The sequence below is a fragment of the Salmo salar genome, chromosome 24 (assembly GCF_965601325.2).
Source record: "Salmo salar chromosome 24, fSalSal1, whole genome shotgun sequence".
In the NCBI taxonomy this organism is placed as follows: domain Eukaryota; kingdom Metazoa; phylum Chordata; class Actinopteri; order Salmoniformes; family Salmonidae; genus Salmo; species Salmo salar.
Genome location: NC_138314.1, coordinates 8336574 through 8360596, shown reverse-complemented (window position 1 = coordinate 8360596; position 24023 = coordinate 8336574). Strand labels below are relative to the sequence as shown.

The 24023-nt window shown below is 43.0% G+C and overlaps 2 protein-coding genes across 3 annotated transcripts; one reads left to right on the top strand and one right to left on the bottom strand.

The window, feature by feature from the left end:
• Nucleotides 1–1013: 1013 nt before the first annotated feature.
• Nucleotides 1014–7288, top strand: LOC106585174 (phospholipid phosphatase 1). Its single transcript, XM_014171090.3, has 6 exons — nt 1014–1434; nt 4414–4565; nt 4729–5012; nt 5174–5231; nt 5366–5542; nt 6466–7288. Exons 1-6 carry the CDS (start codon nt 1377–1379, stop codon nt 6586–6588), a joined length of 852 nt encoding a protein of 283 aa, XP_014026565.1. The 5' UTR covers nt 1014–1376; the 3' UTR covers nt 6589–7288.
• Nucleotides 7289–11523: 4235 nt separating this feature from the next.
• Nucleotides 11524–23959, bottom strand: atp5a1 (ATP synthase, H+ transporting, mitochondrial F1 complex, alpha subunit 1, cardiac muscle). 2 transcript variants are annotated; one of them, NM_001139660.1, is given in 12 exon segments: nt 11545–11737; nt 11847–11898; nt 11901–11997; nt 12119–12263; nt 12421–12528; nt 12645–12869; nt 13002–13302; nt 13579–13745; nt 17494–17667; nt 17799–17968; nt 22935–23013; nt 23713–23821. In NM_001139660.1, coding segments are annotated over 12 exon segments (1584 nt in total). In that variant the 5' UTR covers nt 23773–23821; the 3' UTR covers nt 11545–11731.
• Between the last annotated feature and the right edge of the window lie 64 nt (nt 23960–24023).

The following is a 24023-nucleotide window of genomic DNA, read 5'->3' as shown; positions in this document are numbered from 1 at the left end:
TGCTATGGACTCTCAACTCAATGAAAGTAATATTTTTGGCTTTATAACTGTGTCTGAATATGTAATACAAGGTCATAATGCTTTAAACGTTTTAGTTATATGAATTGAAATAGGAATTTAGAGAAACAGACTGTCTAAGCATATTCATATTTAGGCCTACGGTACTTCCCTCTTCTTAAAACTGGTGGACACTGAATAAAATATCCTGGAAAACAAATGATCACATTTGGATACTTAAGCACAGTGGGTTCCCAAACATTCTGTGTTACCCATCTAATAGAGAAAACCATGTTTGTAGCCACAACCCAAGCTTTACCCACAAACCAAGAGGAACTGGCTGGGACCCAACCAACCAACCGACCTGGAGCCCATAACTTGGATAGAAGGATCAAGTAGTTAAAAAAATGCTGATTGCATACAACATCCTATGCCTTGGGCATAGATGAGCAATTGCATGTCAGTATTTGTGGTGTTTCTGGTCTTGCATTAATAAATTGGGAGAGTCAATATTTCAAAACCATCTCTGTCTCTTCCTGTGTGTGTCAGTGTGTGAGTGTGTTTTGTTTCTTGTTGTGTTTTTTTTCTACAGGATGCACAGACATAACTGGTGTGTACTCACCACTGCCAGTAATCCATGGTCAGACATGTTTCGACACAGGATAGAAGAAACACCTTGGCTTGGTAGAACTTGTATAAAAATGTATACCACATAGGCTATAGATAGATTGTTTCATCTCTATTGTCACCTTTATTTTCATCATCCTTCTAAGGGTCAATATAATCATAGTAAATTTATTGATAATAGTTGGTTTTGTTCCATTGAACACTTTCCCCACAATTAAGCAGTGGAGTTTCCTGCAGTGACGTAACCTCAACTTTGCATAGCTAGAGGGAAGGGTGGAGCGAGTCGAACATCGGGCGACGGCTGTCGTATTTCCTAGCAAGCACGCGATAGGCTCTTCACCTGATCCCACCTCCCTATCATAATCACAGCCAGAGGCTGTGTTCTTACCGGTGTATTTTACTGGAAGGGCCAGAAGATTATGAGCGTCTTTTTTTTTGTTGCTTAAGAATCCGTTATATTATGAAGTTGGGTTGTGAAATGAAAACGTAGTGGTTTTAGAAATAGGGCTGGTTTGTTGATTAGACAGTAGCCCCCTTGATAAAAAACAACAACATTTTGTTTGACCTGTTTTTGGTTAGGTTTAGTAAGCCCTACAATATTGATTTTCTTTTGTATATTTGTTTTATTGTTTTGAACAAACAGCGAGGCATGTTCCACCGATAGGCTGTCTCATCTCGCTGAAAAAAGCAGACAGACGCCGGACGCTCCGGAGTCTACGGCTTTGTCAAAGACAGAAGTCCAGAGACTTAAGATGTTTGAGACTGGTAGAATCCCTCTCGTCCTTCTCGACGTAACCTGCTTTATCCTCGGTATGTAACCTACGTACTTACCATGTTGTTGGCAGTGTCAAGCCTTATAGAGTTCCTATTCTGTGAGAAGTTATTCTGCACTAGTCTACTGTAACCAGTTCTATTGGAGGTATCTCTTTATTACGACTATTGTAGTTAGGCTACATTATGCCTATAGGTGCATGGATTACTTTTATGTAACAGGAAGTGTCTTAAGTCTTTGAACGAATGGGTGTTATATTCCACTTCTGACCTATTCCACTGCTCACCCACTATTAGAGATGTTGTGGTCAATAACACTGTTATAATAACGCAATGGGGGAGGGGGGGGGGGGCAATATAGTACGGCTACGGGCTGTTCTTAAACACGACGCAGCGCTGAATGCCTGGATACAGCCCTTAGCCGTGGTATATTGGCAATATACCACAAACCCATCGAAGTGCCATGTTGCTATTATAAACTGGTTACCAACGTAAATAGAACAGACAGTAAAAATGACTTTTTTGGTTACCAAGGCTTTCAGCCAGTTAGCATTCAGGGCTCTAACCACCCGGTTTATAATAGCATACAACACACAGTATGGATGTATATTATAAGAACTAGGGCCACGAGTTTTTCCTGACCATGTCTTGACCAGGAAATAACTTTGTGTTCTAGTTTTAGCTATAACTTAGCTTATAACCTATAGCCTATATTGTATTCGTTCATTCAGGCCCATAAGGTGTATTTGTTGATTTGAATATAGCCTTCTGGTTGCATATTAAACAACAGCGTCGGAGGGGTAGATCTTGGGTTCAGTGCGGTTCGTTTATTACATATTGACCACAACATGATTATGGGATTTGGCGAAAGGGACATCACACCAAACCACCGGGTTTTTGAGTTTTGGGTCGTTTTTGCAACATATTTTAGTGTAACTAAAATTGGTGCAGGATTTTGTGATTTTGTGTGATGAAAGACAGTATAACACTACTATTATGAGAAACACAAGTTTGTTTATGCCACAAGCAGGTTATAGTCGAGCAGAGATGGAATCAAAACCGGAACTCTGTGGAAAAAAACAAGACCCAGACCAGACCCAAGCCAACCATCTTCAAACATCATAAAAATAATGTTGTCCCTCCGGTTTGCACTTTCGTGTTATCTCACCCCTACTAAGTCAGATAACTCCGACAAGTCTTGTCAAGATATGGTACTAACCACGTGAGTTGAGAGACTACAAAAATGATGGTCTTGTTCAGACCATGAGCCAGACCCTGGCCTCGATCAGGGTTTTAAGACTATGGCTAAACTGATCCTAAATCTGTGCCTGAGTGCAACTTGGAGTAAGTGTCTAGTGTAGCACTTTAAAAAAATATCTGAATTTCGCCCCACCTTTTGTGATCAATTAAAAGCAGTCAGAATGTTCAACGAAGGATGATGGCAGATTGTGTCCATACTTCCCAACAGGACAGGCTCTAATCAAAGACCTGTGACTGCTACACTCTTAGAAAAAAGGGTTCCACAAGGGTTCTTCGGATTTCACGATACGATTAACATTTTTGGTTCCAGGTAGAAACCTTTTTGGTTTTAGGAAGAACCCTTTTAGGTTCCATGTAGAACCCACTGTAGAAAATAGTTCTACATGGATGCCAAAAGGGTTCTAGTATGGGGACAGCCAAAGAACCCTTTAAGGTTCAAGAGAGCACCTTTTTTTCTAAGAGTGTAGTTAACTAATTTAGGCTGGAATCTGCCGACAGGGGTTGAATGTGCTTTACTGGCCAGAATCAAGATAGAGCAAGTCTGGTCATGTAACCTGCGTGATTGAAATAGCAAATTAAGTTACTTCAGCTGTGAAGAGAGGAAGTGGGTTGAATGGAAGGGTATTTTAAGAAACAACAAACCTAGTTCGAACTTACAACAAACTTAGTTGAACTTTGAAGCTGATTCACTGACACTGTGAATTGGGAATAGTGGGTCGTAGTATATGTATCCTTCTGCTAGGTACAAATAAATGATGCAAGAGAGATGGCTTACCTTGAGAGTCTGAACGAGATATCAGGACATGGATTTCTTCATTGGTATCCTATTGTATAGTTAGACCTGGATTTTCCATATTTCTCTTGGTGAAGGCCTAATTGTTGTGAACATGTTGTGGAGTGTGAGAAATCAGATGAGAGCAGTGTAGCGTAAGAGAGTAATCCACTCTGTTACAGGTGAATTGGACTGTGTGCCCGAGTGAGTCTGACTGAGTGTCAGAAGCATTTAGACATCCATGCCAGTGTAGCACATGGGGATGTGTGAAACTTACTCCTCAGCTTGAAGTGTCCCCCCGCTTTTCGCCAGCCACCGATTGGTAAGACGCTTCAGGAACGCGGTCACATGTGCAAGCAAGGTAGAGCGCCTGGGTTCGATCCTCGGTGTGAGCTGAATCAGGAGGTAGTGGTACTCACTAAGCAAGCAACGTGACATCTTTTACACCAGCATCTCCATCAAATCATGTTATCGTTAGTTAGGTCAGCTAACCTTAACTGAAACATCCTGCGCTGACTCATCGACTAGCTAGCCCTGGTTGCCAGTCTGTTTCAGAGTAGTAAGGCTCATTCATTTTAGAAACAGGTGTTCTCTGATTTTCCTATTGTTTTTGGCCACTTATGGGGGTTGATGTGCTTTCTGGACTCTATTATTTAAGAAAGTGTTGTGTCCCTCCTTTATTGAATTGTCTTTTACCTTTATTTGTTACCTTGGCAATGAGTGGGCTATTTGGTAAGGTGAGAGGGAGGTCAGAGCAGGAGAGAATGGTATAATCAAATCAAGTGAAAGCATGAACAAGCACGCCTTATTTGCATATTGATTTTCATCAGGTTTTGCCTACCAAGTTCCTTTCTCCTGTGAAGGTTTGGTCAACAGAGTGTTTTAAAGAATTACAGCAGAGCCTTAAAAGTATGTTTACAAAGGCTAGTTTGAGCCAAGTGACTATTTCTGAATATCCCTATCTTTATTTGTCTCTCTCTCTCCAGTTGGGCTTCCCTTTGTGATCCTCACCCCTCAGCACAATCCCTTCAACAGGGGTTTCTTCTGTAATGATGAGTCCATCAGATACCCCCTGAAAGAGGACACCATATCCTACCAGTTACTGGGGGGAGTCATGATCCCTTTCACACTGATTGTGGTAAGTCATTACCTTCGCTCTGTTCTCAGATGTTCTCTTCAAAATATCAAAAATATCAGGTATTTGTGTTTTAAATGTTTATGGTAAAAGTACAATAATTTGAGACAATATGTCAATATATTCGATTCACCTCAGTTAAAGATGACTTCTCTTGCTTTTACAGGTAGTCAGTGGTGAGTGCCTTGGCGTCTATATGACTCATATAAAGACCAAATCATCCTTGGGGACTAACTACGTGGCGCGCATCTACAAAGCAGTGGGCAGCTTCCTGTTCGGGGCTGCTGCTAGCCAATCACTGACGGACATTGCCAAGTACTCGATTGGTCGTCTGCGTCCCCACTTCCTGGCTGTGTGTAAGCCTATGTGGGACCGTATCAACTGCATTGCTGGAGGCTACGTCGAGAACTTCACCTGTACCGGGGACAAAAACATGGTGGATGAGGCCAGGTACAGTAGAGGTTTCCTAGGGTTACATCCCAAGAGAAGATATTGCTGGGAAATCGAGACCGAAAAACTTTGAACTCTACTGGCAAATGAAAGCTCGAAAGATGTTTGCGATGCTGTAAACCCAGTTTCCCCTAATCTTTTTGTTGTCTTCTGTTTTACAGACTTTCCTTTTTTTCTGGTCACTCATCCTTCTCTATGTACTGTATGCTGTTCCTAGCAGTAAGTATAGCAGTGGGCATACTGTGCTCATTGTTACATACAGTTATGCTACAACAGTTCAGTTCTTTCCCTGTCCCTAAGCAATAGCTCCCTTTCATGATGTTGATGGTGTCCTTCTTCCCGCTCTCCTTTAGCTGTACGTCCAGGCCAGACTGCAGACAGAGTGGGCCAGGCTCCTCAGACCCACCATCCAGTTCTTCCTGATCGCAACGTCCATCTACGTGGGGCTGTCACGCGTCTCAGACTACAAACACCACTGGAATGACGTACTTACTGGCCTCCTGCTGGGGGCGATAGTTGCAATACTCACGGTGGGTAGCTAGCTATAGGCCAACGGTTCCCAACCAGTTTGCCTTGAGGAACTCTCATATGTGCCGCAAAACTTTTTAACACTCACTTATAAACGTGACCTGTGGAATACACATGGAATCTTGATTTAGGAGCACTACTGCCTGTCAGACAATACATTAAATGGCACATGGTTACGTCTGTATTGTTGTTTCAAGTCCAGTGCGCTCTGGCTGGTGTTACATTTGTATAATTTTACTTTGTCTGTGAAAACTAGCACAGGCAAGTCTGATTAGACTTAGCCAGAATCATTTATTTCTTAATATATGGCTCTGGGCTTAGCTATACTGCCATAGAAACAAACAGAACGTGGCTGCACCTTTACCGTGCAAAGAAACGCTTGTCTGTAGCCCAAACCATTCAAATCTGAAGAACTATTTTACTATTCTCTAGCGCAGATTCGCTATTTAATCTATAAAAAATGTTTGTCATATAAAATAGATGATTTGCAGTATGGATCAGAGGAGATGGCAGTGATTACCACTAAATACATTAATAGGAACATTTTAGGTGTGCCGCCGAATTGTATATCCCATCAAGATGTTCCACGGTTCAAAAAATGTTGGGAACCACTGCTATAGGTTATAGACGCGGGTGGGCCTGGGCACTGGCCCAGCCAGATTGACAACAGACCCAGCCGATTAGGTTAAACACGTAAAGTAAGTTGATAGCCACTGTTGTAGTTCATTATTCACATTGACACAGGTAGCTAGTTAATTGCATAATAGTGGGCACCTTATGTTTCTGCATGGAATTATATATGAACAAACCATGTATTACCATTCCTTTAGAGACAACATCATTCATGTTTATACTGTATCACTGCAAGTAGTTTCCTCAGTTTCAGTCTCCATTGTATAAGAAATGCTCTCCTCTCCCGACACAGGTGTTCTGTGTGTCCGATTTCTTCAAGACGCCTGTTGATCCAGTAGAGATACAAGCGGAGACGTCCCACCCCAGTCTACAGGACAACCCTGTAAATGGGATCCACTACGGAAGCACAGAATGAAGCTCTGACTACAACATGGACAATGCATTGAGGACAAGTAGCATGTTAAGCTAGCTACAACTACTTGCCATCCGCTACAGAGGACTATGGTTATTTATTTCCATGCATTTCAGGTCATTGGCATTGACTGTCGTGGAAATATCATGTTGCCTGAGCCCTGTAGACAGATGTTAAGTCCTCTCAGAGCCAATGATCTTGCCTATGTTTGTTGAGCTAACGGTCCGTGTATTCAATTCCTGGTCTTTGTGTGCAATTGCGGTGCGATGTCTGCGCTTGTTGGAACGGTTGTGATTGCATTGGTTTGAGGATTGTGTTTGAAATGAATGAAATTGAAGTTTGTTACAGTGAGTAATGAGTGTCCATGTGTGTAGTCTGACCAATAATAAGTCTTACACCTGTGAATGAAATACCACGACTGTCCCAAAGCTTAAATGAAAGTCAGGAGACTTACTGAGCTCTGAAATGATGTACTATGTACTGTATATATTTTTTTAATACTGCCTTCGCCAGATTGTTGCTGACACTTGCTCAAAGCTCCCTGGAAACTCCTTACAAATGTGTCCAAGTGTAGAAATCATGGTGACAAATACACAAATTAACTTTTTGCCATTTGTATGCAGATGTACTATTGTAAAAACAGTGTTTTGAGCTTTTCGGAAAACAAAATGCTAGCTATGTGACAAATAAAGATGGAATTCCATTTTGGTACTTTGGTACAGTGAATAGTACTGTGTCTGAGACACATTTTGTGAATTGTATAAGTGTGTGCGTTGTTTAGTGAGATCGTGAGAAACTACCCATACAGAAAGTCCAAAACCATAACTGTCAAATAGCCTTTTTTTTTAACCAGGATGTCCCATTGACGTAAAGGATCTCTTTTTGAAGTAAGAGTTAGGTGGGGCCCAGATGCCCAGGAGGTAAGGCAGGGTGGGGTCTAAACACAAGGACCATGTTCCTTTCCTAATGTTCCTCAAGAGCCAAAGTACAGACTTCAAACGAAAATATAGAGGCGTACTCACCACAAGTCTGGAACTACATATTTGTGTTCTGTCTCACCCTCAGCTGTTGTGGGTGTGTCCTCAACTTTCAGCCACACCCATAGACATTATGGACATGCAAATGGTAAATAAATCATCTTCAAATTAAACACATTCTTATGTAACATGCACCATAGTCCTTTCACTAACAACTGCTGTCATTGCTTAGTTGCTGGCGAGCAACTGCTCAAACAGTGATGTACTACCTTTTATACTACAGTTGAAGTCGGAAGTTTACATACACCTTAGCCAAATACATTTAAACTCCGATTTCACAATTCCTGACATTTAATCCTAGTAAAAATTCCCTGTCTTAGGTCAGTTAGGATCAGCACTTTATTTTAAGAATGTGAAATGTCAGAATAATAGTAGAGAGTGATTTATTTCAGGTTTTATTTTTTTCATCACATTCCCAGTGGGTCAGGAGTTTACATGCACTCAATTAGTATTTGGTAGCATTGCCATTAAATTGTTTAACTTGGGTCAAAAGTTTCGGGTAGCCTTCCACAAGCTTCCCACAATAAGTTGGGTGAAGTTTGGCCCATTCCTCCTGACCTTGCTCGCACGCGCTTTTTCAGTTCTACCCACAAATTGTCCATAGGATTGAGGTCAGGGCTTTGTGATGGCCACTCCAATACCTTGACTTAAGCCATTTTGCCACAACTTTGGAAGTATGTCCATTTGGACATTGTCCATTTGGAAGACCCATTTGTGACCAAGCTTTAACTTCCTGACTGTCTTGAGATGTTGCTTCAATATATCCACATAATTGTCCTTCCTCATGATGCCGTCTATTTTGTGAAGTGCACCAGTCCCTCCTGCAGCAAAGCACCCCCACAACATGATGCTGCCACCCCTGTGCTTCACGGTTGGGATGGTGTTCTTTGGCTTGCAAGCCTCCCCTTTTTTCCTTCAACATAACGATGGTCATTATGGCCAAACAGTTCTATTTTTGTTTCATCAGACCAGAGGACATTTCTCCAAAAAGTACAATCTTTGTCCCCATGTGCAGTTGCAAACCGTAGTCTGGCTTTTTTTATGGCGGTTTTGGAGCAGTGGCTTCTTCCTTGCTGAGCGGCCTTTCAGGTTATGTCGATATAGGACTCGTTTTACTGTGGATATAGATACTTTTGTACCTGTTTCCTCCAGCATCTTCACAAGGTCCTTTGCTGTTGTTCTGGGATTGATTTGCACTTTTCGCACCAAAGTACGTTCATCTCTAGGAGACAGTCTCCTTCCTGAGCGGGATGACGGCTGCGTGGTCCCATGGTGTTTATACTTGCCTACTATTATTTGTACAGATGAACGTGGTACCTTCAGGCGATTGGAAATTGCTCCCAAGGATGAACCAGACTTGTGGAGGTCTACAATTTATTTTCTGGGGTCTTGGCTGATTTCTTTAGATTTTCCCATGATGTCAAGCAAAGAGGCACTGCGTTTGAAGGTAGGCCTTGAAATACATCCACAGGTACACCTCCAATTGACTCAAATTATGTCAATTAGCCTATCAGAAGCTTCTAAAGCCATGACACCATTTTCTGTAATTTTCCAAGCTGTTCAAATCAACTTAGTGTATGTAAACTTCTGACCCACTGGAATTGTGATACAGTGAATTATAAGTGAAATAATCAGTCTGTAAACAATTGTTGGAAAAAAGACTTGTGTCATGTACAAAGTAGATGTCCTAACCAACTTGCCAAAACTATAGTTTGTTAACAAGACATTTGTGCAGTGGTTGAGAAACGAGTTTTAATGACTCCAACATAAGTGTATGTAAACTTCCGACTTCAACTGTATCTGTGTAAGCTAAAGGCTTTCAATATGCCGGCCTGCTCTCTCCAACTATTACCTGTTGAGTGCTCATAGAAGAATGTTATAGCATGGATTGGATACCAGCCTGATCCCCTGCTGAGGATCTATTTCCACCAGAGAGAGTTAATCTCTCAATGTCATGTCTAATTACAGAGTTATAAGGTTAAGAGGGATTTCTCCTTTAGGGCTCTCCTCTACCCGGTACATGACTTTCAAGTCCCATTACTGGGGCCAGGAGTTTTTCCCGACCGTGTGATCTCACTAGGAAAAGTCTGGGCCCTAGTTGTGGGACATAATTGAGGCCCAGATTTTCTCCATTGTGATTCTCCATCACTTCTATTTTGTGAGAAGGAAGGGGCCATTTCGTTCCTTTCAATCATTTTCTATTCCTCTATGAATCAGTATCTGATGTTCTAGAGGACAGCATCTCTTACAAAGCTACAGGTCTATACTAAATACTAATGGGTGAACTATCGGAGAATGACAAAGAGATGATATTCTTCATATTCAAAGGAAAGGGGCAATCCGCAGTTGTTTCAATAATTTTTGTACTTATAAATGAATGATATATACCCATTTATTCTTGAAGAATATAACTTATAAAAGCCTCATGAGCTAGGTTTAACTGTCGTTCCCCATCAGAACCCCAAATATTAAGTTGTTTTACTCCAATGTTTGTAAGCACCATACATTTAAACAAACACTGAACAGCCTCAAAACATGGTTAAAACTATAATTTTAATATCATGGATGGTCAGTCCTTCCAGTATCCATAGCTCGTTCTATGAATTTGAGAGTGGTAACATTTCTCCAGCCCTCTTGATCAGCTTTTTACCAAAACAGTCATGGGATCGCCGCTCTGCAGATTGGTCCTTTAATTTCTGTTTCAAAGTTCTCATGAGACTACAAAGGGTAAGATACATAAAAAAATCTAGTGAATGGAAGGAAATGTAATGTTCACCATGATGTTCATGTGAAATAAATTTATGTTCATGTGACTTTTGAATTTGTAAACTAAGTGACTATACAAGCTGGTATTATTTATTGGATTTAATAAAAAGGGTCCAAACAGCTGATCACTGAGCTTGTTCTGATCCTAGCCCTTCTCACCAGGCTACGAAAGAGACTTTTGACCCAGACATGTCTTCATTGACAGAAGCCCCATTAATACTTTGACCCACTGCTCTCACGCTTGCCAAGCAATGCACTGTGTTTAAATGAATCAGCTGGGAAAATGCTGTTAAATACACCAATTATATCAGTTTAGTGAGAAGAAAAAAAATACTAGAAATATCTCATGTAATTCAGATGACATTGTCTGCTTGCATGTGGTGAACCAGATCAACTACCACCCTCTAGTGGAAAAACTAACATCACAGTGGGGAGGTAAATGGATGACCTTAAAGGATTTGACAAGTGTAAAACTAACTCCAAAATGTATAACCTATAATTTTCAGAGCTCGGTCTTACATGGAAACCAAGACCAAATTGTATTACTAAGAGTAATAACATTTTGACGATCATGTGCAGACTTACTGGGGTTGTCATTGTTTCAATACAAATTGATCCAGATTTATGGGTGAGAAGCTGTATTAGATAAAACTCTCATAATCATGTCTGTTTTACAATAAGTGTAGATAGCTTTATTTCCATCATATCAAATGAGTTACACCCACCATTCCAGCTTTACAGAAACTGGACACTCATGAGCGCTGCCAACGACAGGCATTTCCCAACAGACATTGCAACAGTTGCTAAACAATCAATGCCATACATTCCTTTCCAACAATGAAATGCTTTATGGTTGACTGAGTGTGCTACGTTTCCTGTGATGCAAAAGTGACGATTTTGATATCCTGTAATTTTGAGACCACCCAAAGTTGTTTATTTTAACTCATGAAATTCATGAACAAAGACAAGATATTTAGAGTAGTTTGAGTATATAAAGACCCAGTGGGAGAAACAGTTACTGCATTAGAACGGAGCGCAGGAATTATTTTTCACATGACATTTAATTTCCTTCAACTGGATAATCTGCTGGACCGGCACAGTCTACCACAAACAGTCAAATTTTACCACAGCTCTCTAGGGTTGTAAAATTTTATTTCTTCTTAGGAGAAATCTGTACATGGAGGTTCTGGCCTTCAGTGTTTCACATATAATATTAGGACAATGCGACAGACAGTAAAGCACACTGAAGGATCAAGAGCAGTTTCACTCATTACTCAAAGCTGGACAGGAAGGTCAACACAATCTCCTTCAGTTTGGCGTCAGCTGTCGGTGAGATCATACCATCAGTCCTGGAATAAAAACAAGAGTCTCATTACTTCAAATTAAATTCATATCAACGTTCATAATGATTATCATCAACCATCGATTTTTACTGATTACTCAAGACGGTCCTGTTACCTGATGGTGGTGAGCAGGTCCTGGTGCTGGCTGAGGATGTGTACAAGGAAGGCCTTCTCAAACCTGGTGATCTTGGAAGGGTCCATCTTGTCCAAGTGACCTCTGACACCGGCATAGATGACTGTCACCTGCTCCTCAATGGCCATTGGGCCTGGGGGAGGGAGAGAAAGTTAAATAAAAATTACATGTCATTACCCCAAACTAAGGAGTGGCCCTGGTTGACAACATACAAAATGTTCAACTTTATTAGCACGCTGGGTGGTGACACTCACAGTACTGTCCCTGTTTGAGCAACTCAGTGAGGCGGACACCCCTGTTGAGCAGCTGCTGGGTGGCAGCGTCCAGGTCAGAGCCGAACTGGGCAAAGGCAGCCACCTCACGGTATTGGGCCAACTCTAGCTTCATGGTACCAGCCACCTACACACAGTAAAGGACCACAATCGTATTATGGATTTAGGTGACTGATTCCAAGTGAGAAAATACTCTGGGGTAAACTGGTGAACTGCAAAGAAATAAGTTTATCTGCATTTATCTGATGTATAATATCAGTCCCCTATAGAGCCCCAGGTCAAACCTGCTTCATGGCCTTGGTCTGGGCAGCTGATCCAACTCTGGACACAGACAGACCCACGTTGATGGCTGGGCGGATACCTTTGTAGAACAACTCAGTCTCCAAGAAGATCTGCAGGGGAGAGAGCACACTTCTGTTTAGGGATTACATTAAACTTTGACAAGTCGACTGGAGGAAAAGGCAAGTGGGGCCAATAATGAAATTACATCTCTCCACACCGCACCCACCTGTCCATCAGTAATGGAGATGACGTTGGTAGGGATGTAGGCAGACACGTCTCCGGCCTGGGTCTCAATGACGGGCAGAGCGGTCAGGGAGCCGCCGCCGAAGTTGTCGTGCATCTTGGCAGCTCTTTCCAGCAGACGGGAGTGTAGGTAGAACACGTCACCGGGGTAGGCCTCGCGACCAGGGGGACGACGCAGCAGCAGGGACATCTGACGGTAGGCTACAGCCTGGAGGGATTTAGGAGGGATGCAAATACAGCTGTTAAACATGGGTAGATTAACAGAGCCTGGTTCCTTTATTTTTACTTCATGAAGCATCACACTCAAGACTCTACTCAACCCCAACTTCCCCCTTCTCACCTGCTTGGACAAATCATCATAGATGATGAGGCCGTGCTTGCCGTTGTCTCTGAAGAACTCTCCCATGGAGCAGCCAGAGTATGGGGCCAGGTACTGCAGGGGAGCAGCATCAGAGGCTGTAGCAGACACCACAATGGTGTATTTCATAGCATCAGCGTCAGTCAGCCTCTTCACCAGCTGGGCCACAGTGGATCTCTTCTGGCCAATGGCAACGTAGATACAGTACAGCTTCTTCTTCTCATCTTTGCCTTCGTTAAAACGCTTCTGGTTGATAATGGTGTCAATGGCAATAGCAGTTTTGCTGTTAGAATAGAAGAGGGAATTTGTATTAGATTACAGTTCTAGTGTCAGAGTAAGCAAATAATTACTACAAATATAACTGCATGACTTTAAAGTTGAATGAGAGGCAATAGAAAATGGTTGAAGCGTTGTCTACTACCCTCCAGGTAAAGGCAAATTAAGTTTGCATAGTAGAACATTAACACATTCACAATTGTTTATGTCACATTGAACATGCAGATTCGTAATCCCCAAATAGCCCGACTGAAGGATAGATGGCACCTGGCCATTTGTTTACCCAGTTTGCCGGTCACCGATGATCAGCTCACGCTGACCACGGCCAATGGGCACCAGGCTGTCCACGGCCTTGATACCCGTCTGCATGGGCTCCTTCACAGAGATACGGGGGATGATGCCAGGGGCCTTCAGGCCCACACGCCTACGGATGCTCGACCCAAGAGGACCCTGAGGGACAAAGAAGGGTTAACGCTATTCTGATCAGACCCGACATGCCCAGACCGTAGTCGCAACCCAAGGACCCTAGATCTGAAAGGATCAGGTGGGAGATCCTTTTTATTGTGTGGCATCCAAGAAGTTCGGGTATAAAAATACATCTCCATGAATTCTTAAGATGAACAATCGTTATGTTATTAACTATGAATGTTTTCAAGAGTGCGCTGACAGATATGGTCTTCCTGTTCCTACCTCATCCTATACAACTACTTCTGTACACCTTTCCTATTGATATACTGTCCATACACATAGTGCCTTCAGAATGTATTCATATCCCTCTATTGCACATTTTGTTGCATTACTGCCCGAATTCAAAATTGATTTTTCACCATCACTCATCCACACAAAAAGAGAGAAGGAGAGAAGGAGAAGAAGAGAGAAGGAGAGAAGGAGAAGAAGAGAGAAGGAGAGAAGGAGAAGAAGAGAGAAGGAGAGAAGAGAGAAGGAGAAGAAGAGAGAAGAAGAGAGAAGAAGAGAGAAGAAGAGAGAAGAAGAGAGAAGGAGAGAGAAGGAGAGAGAAGGAGAGAAGGAGAGAGAAGGAGAGAAAGAGAGAGAAAGAGAGAGAAAGAGAGAGAAAGAGAGAGAAAGAGAGAGAAAGAGAGAGAAAGAGAGAGAAAGAGAGAGAAATTGTTCAAAATAATAAAGGGAACACTTAAACACAATGTAACTCCAAGTCAATCACACTTCTGTGAAATGAAACTGTCCACTTAGGAAGCAACACTGATTGACAATACATTTCACATGCTGTTGTGCAAATGGAATAGACAACAGGTGGAAATTATAGGCAATTAGCAAGACACCCCCAATAAAGGAGTGGTTCTGCAGGTGGTGACCACTAACCACTTCTCAGTTCCTATGCTTCCTGGCTGATGTTTTGGTCACTTTTGAATGCTGGCGGTGCCTTCACTCTAGTGGTAGCATGAGACGGCGTGTACAACCCACACAAGTGGCTCAGGTAGTGCAGCTCATCCAGGATGGCACATCAATGCGAGCTGTGGCAAGGTTTGCTGTGTCTGTCAGCGTAGTGTCCAGAGCATGGAGGCGCTACCAGGAGACAGGCCAGTACATCAGGAGACGTGGAGGAGGCCAACAACCCAGCAGCAGGACCGCTACCTCCGCCTTTGTGCAAGGAGGAGCAGGATGAGCACTGCCAGAGCCCCGCAAAATGACCTCCAGCAGGCCACAAATGTGCATGTGTCTGCTCAAACGGTCAGAAACAGACTCCATGAAGGTGGTATGAGGGCCCGACGTCCACAGGTGGGGGTTGTGCTTACAGCCCTACACCGTGCAGGACGTTTGGCATTTGCCAGAGAACACCAAGATTGGCAAATTCGCCACTGGCGCCCTGTGCTCTTCACAGATGAAAGCAGGTTCACACTGAGCACGTGACAGACGTAACAGAGTATGGAGACGCCGTGGAAAATGTTCTGCTGCCTGCAACATCCTCCAGCATGACCGGTTTGGCGGTGGGTCAGTCATGGTGTGGAGTGGCATTTCTTTGGGGGGCCGCACAGCCCTCCATGTGCTCGCCAGAGGTAGCCTGACTGCCATTAGGTACCGAGTTGAGATCCTCAGACCCCTTGTGAGACCATATGCTGGTGCGGTAGGCCCTGGGTTCCTCCTAATGCAAGACAATGCTAGACCTCATGTGGCTGGAGTGTGTCAGCAGTTCCTGCAAGAGGAAGGCATTGATGCTATGGACTGGCCTGCCCGTTCCCCAGACCTGAATCCAATTGAGCACATCTGGGACATCATGTCTCGCTCCATCCACCAACGCCACGTTGCACCACAGACTGTCCAGGAGTTGGCAGATGCTTTAGTCCAGGTCTGGGAGTAGATCCCTCAGGAGACCATCCGCCACCTCATCAGGTGCATGCCCAGGCGTTGTAGGGAGGTCATACAGGCACGTGGAGGACACACACACACTACTGAGCCTCATTTTGACTTGTTTTAAGGACATTACATCAAAGTTGGATCAGCCTGTAGTGTGGTTTTCCACTAATTTTGAGTGTGACTCCAAATCCAGACCTCCATGGGTTGATAAATTGGATTTCCATTGATTATTTGTGTGATTTTGTTGTCAGCACATTCAACTATGTAAAGAAAAAAGTATTTAATAACATTATTTCATTCAGATCTAGGGTGTGTTATTTTAGTGTTCCCTTTATTTTTTTGAGCAGTGTATATAAATAAAACTCCCTAGACAAGCATACCCATAACATGATGCAACCACAACCATGCTTGAAAATATGAAGAGTGGTAATCAGTGCTGTGTTATATTTACCCCAAACATAACGCTTTGTTTTCAGGACAAAGTTAATTTAGTTGGGGCCTCCCAAGTGGTGCAGCAGTCTAAGGCACTGGTCAGTGTTAGAGCTGGCACTACAGATCTGGGTTCGATCCAGGGATGTGTAGCAGTCGGCCGAGACCAGGAGACATAAGGACAATTGGCCCAGCATCGTCCGAGTTAGGGTTTAGCCAGCTGGGATGTCCTTGTCCCATCACGCTCTAGTGACTCATTGTGGCGTCCGGGCGCATGAACGCTGGCTTTGGTTGCCAGCTGTACGGTGTTTCCTCAGACACATTGGTGGGGCTGGCTTTCATGGTAAACGAGCAGTGCGGCTTGGCGGGGTCATGTTTCAGAGGGCGCATAGTTCTCAACTGTCACCCCTCCCGAGTACGCACGGGAGTTGCAGTGATGGGACAAAACTAACTACCAATTAGACATAACAAAATTGGGGAGAATTAAAAAATATATATATATAAAGTTAATTTGCCACATTTGTCAGTTTTATTTAGCATGTTTTGTAATATTTTTATTCTGTACAGGTTTCCTTCTCACTGTCATTGAGGTTAGTATTGTGGAGTAACTACAATGTTGATCCATCCACAGTTCTATCACAGCTATTAAACTGTAACTGCTTTAAAAACTCACTATTGGCCTCATTGTGAAATCCCTGAGTGGTTTCCTTCCTCTCTGGCAACTGAGTTTGGAAGGACAGCTGTATATTTGTTGTGACTGGGTGTATTAATACACCATCCAAAGTAATTAATACATTCATCATGCTCAAAGGGATATTCAATGTCCACTTATTTTTTTACCAAATCGACCAAGAGGTGTCCTTTGCGAGGCATTGGAAAACCTCCCTGGTCTTTGTGGTTGAACCTGTGTTTGAAATTTACTGCTCGACTGAGTGAATGTACAGATATTTGTACGTGTTGGGTACAGAGAGAGTAAAAAATAATGTGAAACACTATTGCACACAGAGTGAGTCAATACAACTAAAGTTTTTTTTTTTTTTTTTACTACTGAACTTATTGCGGCTTGCCATAACGGGGTTGAATACTCATTTACTCAAGACATTACAGCTTTTCATTTTTAATTGATTTGTAAAACATATGACATTATGGGGCATTGTCTGTAGGCCAGTGACCATTTAAAAAAAAATAATAATAAAAAATTCAGGCTGTAACAAAATGTGGAAAAAGTAATGGGGTGTGAATACTTTCTGAAGGCACTAAATCCATCTATTCTATACTGACATTGTTCTTTCTGATCTTTTAATTTTAGGGATTTGTGTGTATTGTTAGGTATTACTGCACTGTTGGAGCTAGAAACATAAGCATGTCGTGGCACCTGCAATACGTGTACATGACCAACAATATTTGATGAATAAAAACTACATAAATCTGCCCTCACCTTTCCGTCGATGGCATTGCCCAGAGCGTCCACCACACGACCCAGCAGCTCCTCACCCACTGGCACGTCCACGATGGCGCCAGTCCTCTTCACAATGTCACCCTCTTTGATCAGCTTGTCATTACCGAACACCACAACACCAACATTGTCAGGCTCCAAGTTCAGAGACATACCCTATAAAAGAGGATAGATGTTTTGTTAAAATATACTGATTGACGACAGTAGTAGAATGGAAAAGCTTAATCTGTTAAGTTTAAAAATGGCTCAGTTAGGATTCATAAACTAAATTTCTCCTAGATCTGCACCTTGAGCCCAGAGGAGAACTCCACCATCTCCTCAGCCTGAACATTCCTGAGACCATACACTCTGGCGATACCGTCACCAATGGACAGCACACGACCAGTCTCTTCCAGATCAGCACTGGTGTCAGCACCCAAAATCTTCTCCTCCAAGATGGAAGACACTTCAGCAGTGCCTAAAATTAAAAAAGAAACACATAAAACATAAGTTTACATTAAAACTGGTCGAGCTGCCCTGTGACACAAGCCTACCAGACAAGCTAAATGATTACTATGTGCGCTTTGAGGCAAGCAACACTGAAGCATGCATGGGAGCAGCAGCTGTTCCGGACGCTGTGTGATCACGCTCGCCGTAGCCTATGTGAGAAAGACCTTTAACCTGTTAGGGCTAGGGGGCAGTATTTGCACGGCTGGATAAAAAAAATGTACCCGATTTAATCTGGTTACTAATCCTACCCAGTAACTAGAATATGCATATACTTATTATATATGGATAGAAAACACTCTAAAGTTTCTAAAACTGTTTGAATGGTGTCTGTGAGTATAACAGAACTCATTTGGCAGGCAAAACCCTGAGACATTTTCTGACAGGAAGTGGATACCTGATGTGTTGTATTACCTTTAAACCTATGCCATTGAAAAACAGGGGCTGAGGAATATTTTGGCACTTCCTATTGCTTCCACTAGATGTCACCAGCCTTTACAAAGTGTTTTGAGTCTTCTGGAGGGAGATCTGACCGAACAAGAGCCATGGAACGATGATGGCCCATTAGACACCTGGCGCGCGAGTTCATGTTGGGTACCCTCGTTCCAATACGTTATAAAAGAGAATGCATTCGTCCACCTTGAATATTATTCATGTTCTGGTTAAAAAAGGCCCTAATGATTTATGCTATACAACGTTTGACATGTTTGAACGAACGGAAATATATTTTTTCCCCTCGTTCATGAAGTGAAGTCTGGCGGGCTTAGATCATGTGCTAACAAGACGGAGATTTTTGGACATAAATTAGCTTTTTTGAACAAAACTACATTCGTTATGGACCTGTGATACCTGGAAGTGACATCTGATGAAGAGAATCAAAGGTAATGGATTATTTACATAGTATTTTCGATTTTAGATCTCCCCAACATGACGGCTTGTCTGTATCGCAACGCGTATTTTTCTGGGCGCAGTGCTCAGATTATTGCAAAGTGTGATTTCCCAGTAAGGTTATTTTTAAATCTGGCAAGTTGATTGCGTTCAAGAGATGTAAATCTATAATTCTTTAAATGACAATATAATATTTTACCAATGTTTTCTAATTTTAATTATTTAATTTGTGTTGCTGACTTGACTGCCGGTTATTGGAGGGAAACGATTTCCTCAACATCAATGCCATAGTAAAACGCTGTTTTTGGATATAAATATGAACTTGATAGAACTAAAAATGCATGCATTGTCTAACATAATGTCCTAGGAGTGTCATCTGATGGAGATTGTAAAAGGTTAGTGCATCATTTTAGCTGGTTTTATGGTTTTGGTGACCCTGTCTTTGAATTGACAAAACATTACACACAACTCTTGTAAATGTACTGTCCTAACATACTCTAAATTTATGCTTTCGCCGTAAAACCTTTTTGAAATCGTAAAACGTGGTTAGATTAAGGAGATGTTTATCTTTCAAAGGGTGTAAAATAGTTGTATGTTTGAAAAATTTTGACATTTATTTGGATTCAAATTTGCCGCTCTTGAAATGCACCTGCTGTTGATGGAGTGCACCACGGGTGGGACGCTTGCGTCCCACCTAGCCCATAGAGGTTAAACAGCACTAGACCCACTCCAATTTGCATACCGCCCAAACAGACCCACAGATGACGCAGTCTCTATTGCACTCAACACTGCCCTTTCTCACATTGAACGCTGAGCTTTAGTCAACACCATAGCACCCTCAAAGCTCATCATTAAGCTAAGTACCCTGGGACTAAACACCTCCCTCTGCAACAGGATCCTGGACTTTGACGGGTCACCCCCAGGTGGTAAGGATACGCAACACCACATCTGCCACGCTGATCCTCAACACGGAGGACCCTCAGGGGTGCATGCTTGGTCCCCTCCTGTACTCCGTTCACCCATGACTGCGAGGCCAAGCACTACTCCAACACCATCAAGTTTGCTGACGACACAGCAGTGGTAGGCCTGATCACCGACAACGATGAGACAGCCTATAGGGAGGAGGTCAGAGACCTGGAAGTGTGGTGCCAGGACAACAACCTCTCCCTCAATGTGATCAAGACAAAAGGAGATGATCATGGACTACAGGTAAATGAGGGCCAAGCACGCCCCCATTATCATCGATGAGGCTGTAGTGGAGCAGGTTGAGAGCATCAAGTTACTTGGCGTCCACAAACTCATGGTCCAAGCACACCAAAACAGTCGTAAAGAGGGCACGACAACACCTATTCCCTCTCAGGAGACTGAAAAGATTGGGCATGGGTCCTCAGATCCTCAAAAAGCCATACAGCTGCACCGTCGAGAGAGCATCCTGACCGGTTGCATCACCACCCGGTATGGCAACTGCTCAGCCACCGACCGCATGGTGCAACTGAGGGTAGTGCACACTACTCGCTGGTTTATCATCTATGCGTAGTCACTTACTCCACCTACATGTAGATATTATAGACTAACCTGTAGCGCCGCACATTTTTTTATTTCACCTTTATTAAACCAGGTAGGCAAGTTGAGAACAAGTTCTCATTTACAATTGTGACCTGGCCAAGATAAAGCAAAGCAGTTTGACACATACAATACAGAGTTACACATGGAGTAAAACAAACATACAGTCAATAACAGTAGAAAAATAAGTCTATATACAATGTGAGCAAATGAGGTGAGATAAGGGAGGTAAAGGCAAAAAAAAGGCCATGTCACAAAGTACATACAATATAGCAAGTAAAACACTGGAATGGTAGATTTGCAGTGGAAGAAAGTGCAAAGTAGAAATAATGGGGTGCAAAAAAGCAAAATAAATAAATACAGTAGGGGAAGAGGTAGTTGTTAGGGGTAAATTATAGATGGGCTATGTACAGGTGCAGTAATCTGCGAGATGCTCTGACAGCTGGTGCTTAAAGCTAGTGAGGGAGATAAGTGTTTCCAGCTTCAGAGATTTTTGTAGTTTGTTCCAGTCATTGGCAGCAGAGAACTGGAAGGAGAGGCGGCCGAAGGAGGAATTGGCTTTGGGGGTGACCAGAGAGATATACCTGCTGGAGCGGGTGCTACAGGTGGGTGCTGCTATGGTGACCAGCGAGCTGAGGTAAGGCGGGGCTTTACCTAGCAGGGTCTTGTAGATGACCTGGAGCCAGTGGGTTTGGCGACGAGTATGAAGCGAGGGCCAGCCAACTAGTGCGTACAGGTCGCAGTGGTGGGTAGTATATGGGGCTTTAGTGACAAAACAGATGGCACTGTGATAGACTGCATCCAGTTTATTGAGCAGGGTATTGGAGGCTATTTTGTAAATGACATCACCGAAGTCGAGGATCGGTCGGATGGTTAGTTTTACGAGGGTGTGTTTGGCAGCATGAGTGAAGGATGATTTGTGGCGAAATAGGAAGCCAATTCTAGATTTAACTTTGGAATGGAGATGTTTGATGTTAGTCTGGAAGGAGAGTTTCCAGTCTAACCGAACACCTAGGTATTTGTAGTTGTCCACATATTCTAAGTCAGAACCGTCCAGAGTAGTGATGCTGGATGGGCGGGCAGGTGCAGGCAGCGATCGGTTGAAGAGCATGCATTTAGTTTTACTTGTATTTAAAAGCAGTTGGAGGCCACGGAAGGAGAGCAGTATGGCATTGAAGCTCATCTGGAGGGTTGTTAAGTGTCCAAAGGGCCAGAAGTATACAGAACGGTGTCGTCTGCGTAGAGGTGAATCAGAGACTCACCAGCAGCAAGAGCAACATCATTGATGTATACAGAGAAGAGAGTCGGCCCAAGAATTTAACCCTGTGCCACCCCCATAGAGACTGCCAGAGGCCCAGACAACAGGCCCTCCAATTTCACACACTGAACTCTATCTGAGAAGTAGTTGGTGAACCAGGCGAGGCAATCATTTGAGAAACCAAGACTATTGAGTCTGCCGATGAGGATGTGGTGATTGACAGAGTCGAAAGCCTTGGCCAGGTCAATGAATACGGCTGCAAAGTATTGTTTCTTATCGATGGCAGTTAAGATATCATTTAGGACCTTGAGCGTGGCAGAGGTGCACCCATGCACCAGCTCTGAAACCAGATTGCATAGCAGAGAAGGTGCGGTGGGATTCAAAATGGTCGGTAATCTGTTTGACTTGGCTTTCGAAGACTTTAGAAAGGCAGGGTAGGATAGATATAGGTCTGTAGCAGTTTGGGTCAAGAGTGTTCCCCCCTTTGAAGAGGGGGATGACCGCAGCTGCTTTCCAATCTTTGGGAATCTCAGACGACATGAAAGAGAGGTTGAACAGGCTAGTATTAGGGGTTGCAACAATTTCGGCAGATAATTTTAGAAAGGGTCCAGATTGTCTAGCCCGGCTTATTTCTAGGGGTCCAGATTTTGCAGCTCTTTCAGAACATCAGCTCACTGGATTTGGGAGAAGGAGAAATGGGGAAGGCTTGGGCGAGTTGCTGTGGGGGGTGCAGTGATGTTTACCGGGGTAGGGGTAGCCAGGTGGAAAGCATGGCCAGCCCTAGAAAAATGCTTATTGAAATTCTCAATTATAGTGGATTTATCAGTGGTGTCAGAGTTTCCTATCACATTGAGTCAGTACTGGTACCCCCTGTATATAGCCTCGTTATTGTTGTTCTTTTACGCTTTACTTTATTTTGTAAATAGTTTTCTTCAAACTGCATTTTTGGTTAAGGGCTTGTAAGTAATAATTTCATGGTACGGTCTACACCTGCTGTACTCAGCACATGTGACAAATAAGAACGATTCTCATTTTTGTTCATATAATATCACCATAGAGTAATCTCAGTTTATACAGGGGCAAATTAAGAGAACATTATGTTATTGTTTTCAAATGTCATCTAAACCTAATGTGCCCTGCTCATAACAAGTGGAACTTGTGGCAAAACAGGATTTCTGATCCAAGAACAGAAGGTCATTCCTTGAGTCCCCATTCGCTCTCTACTTACCGGTCTTCGCAGCAAGACATGGTTTGTGTGTGTGGAGGTGATTCACTCCTACGCAGGCGGCGGCAACATTCTTGGACACCTACAATTAATGAAAGCATGATCGGTTATTGTTAAAAACATGGGTAATTTAACGGCAAAGAAGTCACACAATAAACTGGAATACGTTACAATCAAAACATGGCTTAAGCGCTAGGCGTCAGCCCAAGTAACGTTAGCTAAAAGCTAGCTAGGTTGTGCGCAAGTAGTCATCCTTTGACAGCTGGCCTATGAAAAAAATAAATCAACTAAGCAACCAATAAAAAATAAAATCGACCTTTTCAAAGCATAGGCTAGACACTACAGCTAAATAGACTTACAGAAGCTTGTAATGTGTGCGCGAAGGGAGTATTCTGCATGTAAAGCAATCCTGACCTTCAGAAATTAGCTAACTAGCTGATAGCATGCTAAACTAGTCAGCTTGCTAGCACAGCCATTTTATATGGGGCCGTAACGTTAGTTCAAGTGCGCATAAGCACATTGAACGTGCAAATCTAAAAGAAATGTGAAATTAACGAGTTATAAAAGCAGTAAAACTAGCGAATTAACGTTATCAAATAAATATCAAGACGGTACGTCGAGTGGCACGGGTGTCCTTTCTTGGACATGTCGTTCTTGGACGAGCGCGTGAAGGTGGCGGCCTGTATGTACCCTTCACATACCCACTGCATTCACATTGACATTTTAAATCGTGCAATACTAAATGTCTTCTATTCAACATCCAAATCAATGCAATACTCACAAATCCAGCCCGTCTGGGCAGGCTCCTGGCCAGAGCCGCTGCAACTCGCACAGATAACATTTCGAATGTGACTTGTCCTCCACCACCTGCAAAGACCAGCTAGCTGTACTTGGAGGGTGTGCGAATGGCCGAAAACGAACCCCTTCTTCTTCTTTTTATGTCATCCGTGATGACAGGCTGTCATTTCAAAGCATTACTGCCATCTACTGCAGGGGAGTCCACTTATCTATGAATTACTCTGGCTGAAAAAAACATTCTACAGGGGTTATGGCGCAACCTAGTGGCTATTTGTGGTACTTTACATTTCCTAA

Bases quoted from the DNA above. Each gene is read 5' to 3' on its own strand.
- atp5a1 (XM_014170582.3), bottom strand. From the start codon at position 23,772: ATGTTATCTGTGCGAGTTGCAGCGGCTCTGGCCAGGAGCCTGCCCAGA. The intron at 17,969-22,934 runs GTAAGTAGAGAG...TTTTAATTTTAG, and splicing joins ATGTCTTGCTGCGAAGACCG to GCACTGCTGAAGTGTCTTCC. The intron at 12,264-12,420 runs GTTTGACCTGGG...TACTGTGTGTAG, and splicing joins AGACCAAGGCCATGAAGCAG to GTGGCTGGTACCATGAAGCT.
- LOC106585174 (XM_014171090.3), top strand. From the start codon at position 1,377: ATGTTTGAGACTGGTAGAATCCCTCTCGTCCTTCTCGACGTAACCTGC. The intron at 1,435-4,413 runs GTATGTAACCTA...CTCTCTCTCCAG, and splicing joins CGTAACCTGCTTTATCCTCG to TTGGGCTTCCCTTTGTGATC. The intron at 5,543-6,465 runs GTGGGTAGCTAG...CTCCCGACACAG, and splicing joins CGATAGTTGCAATACTCACG to GTGTTCTGTGTGTCCGATTT.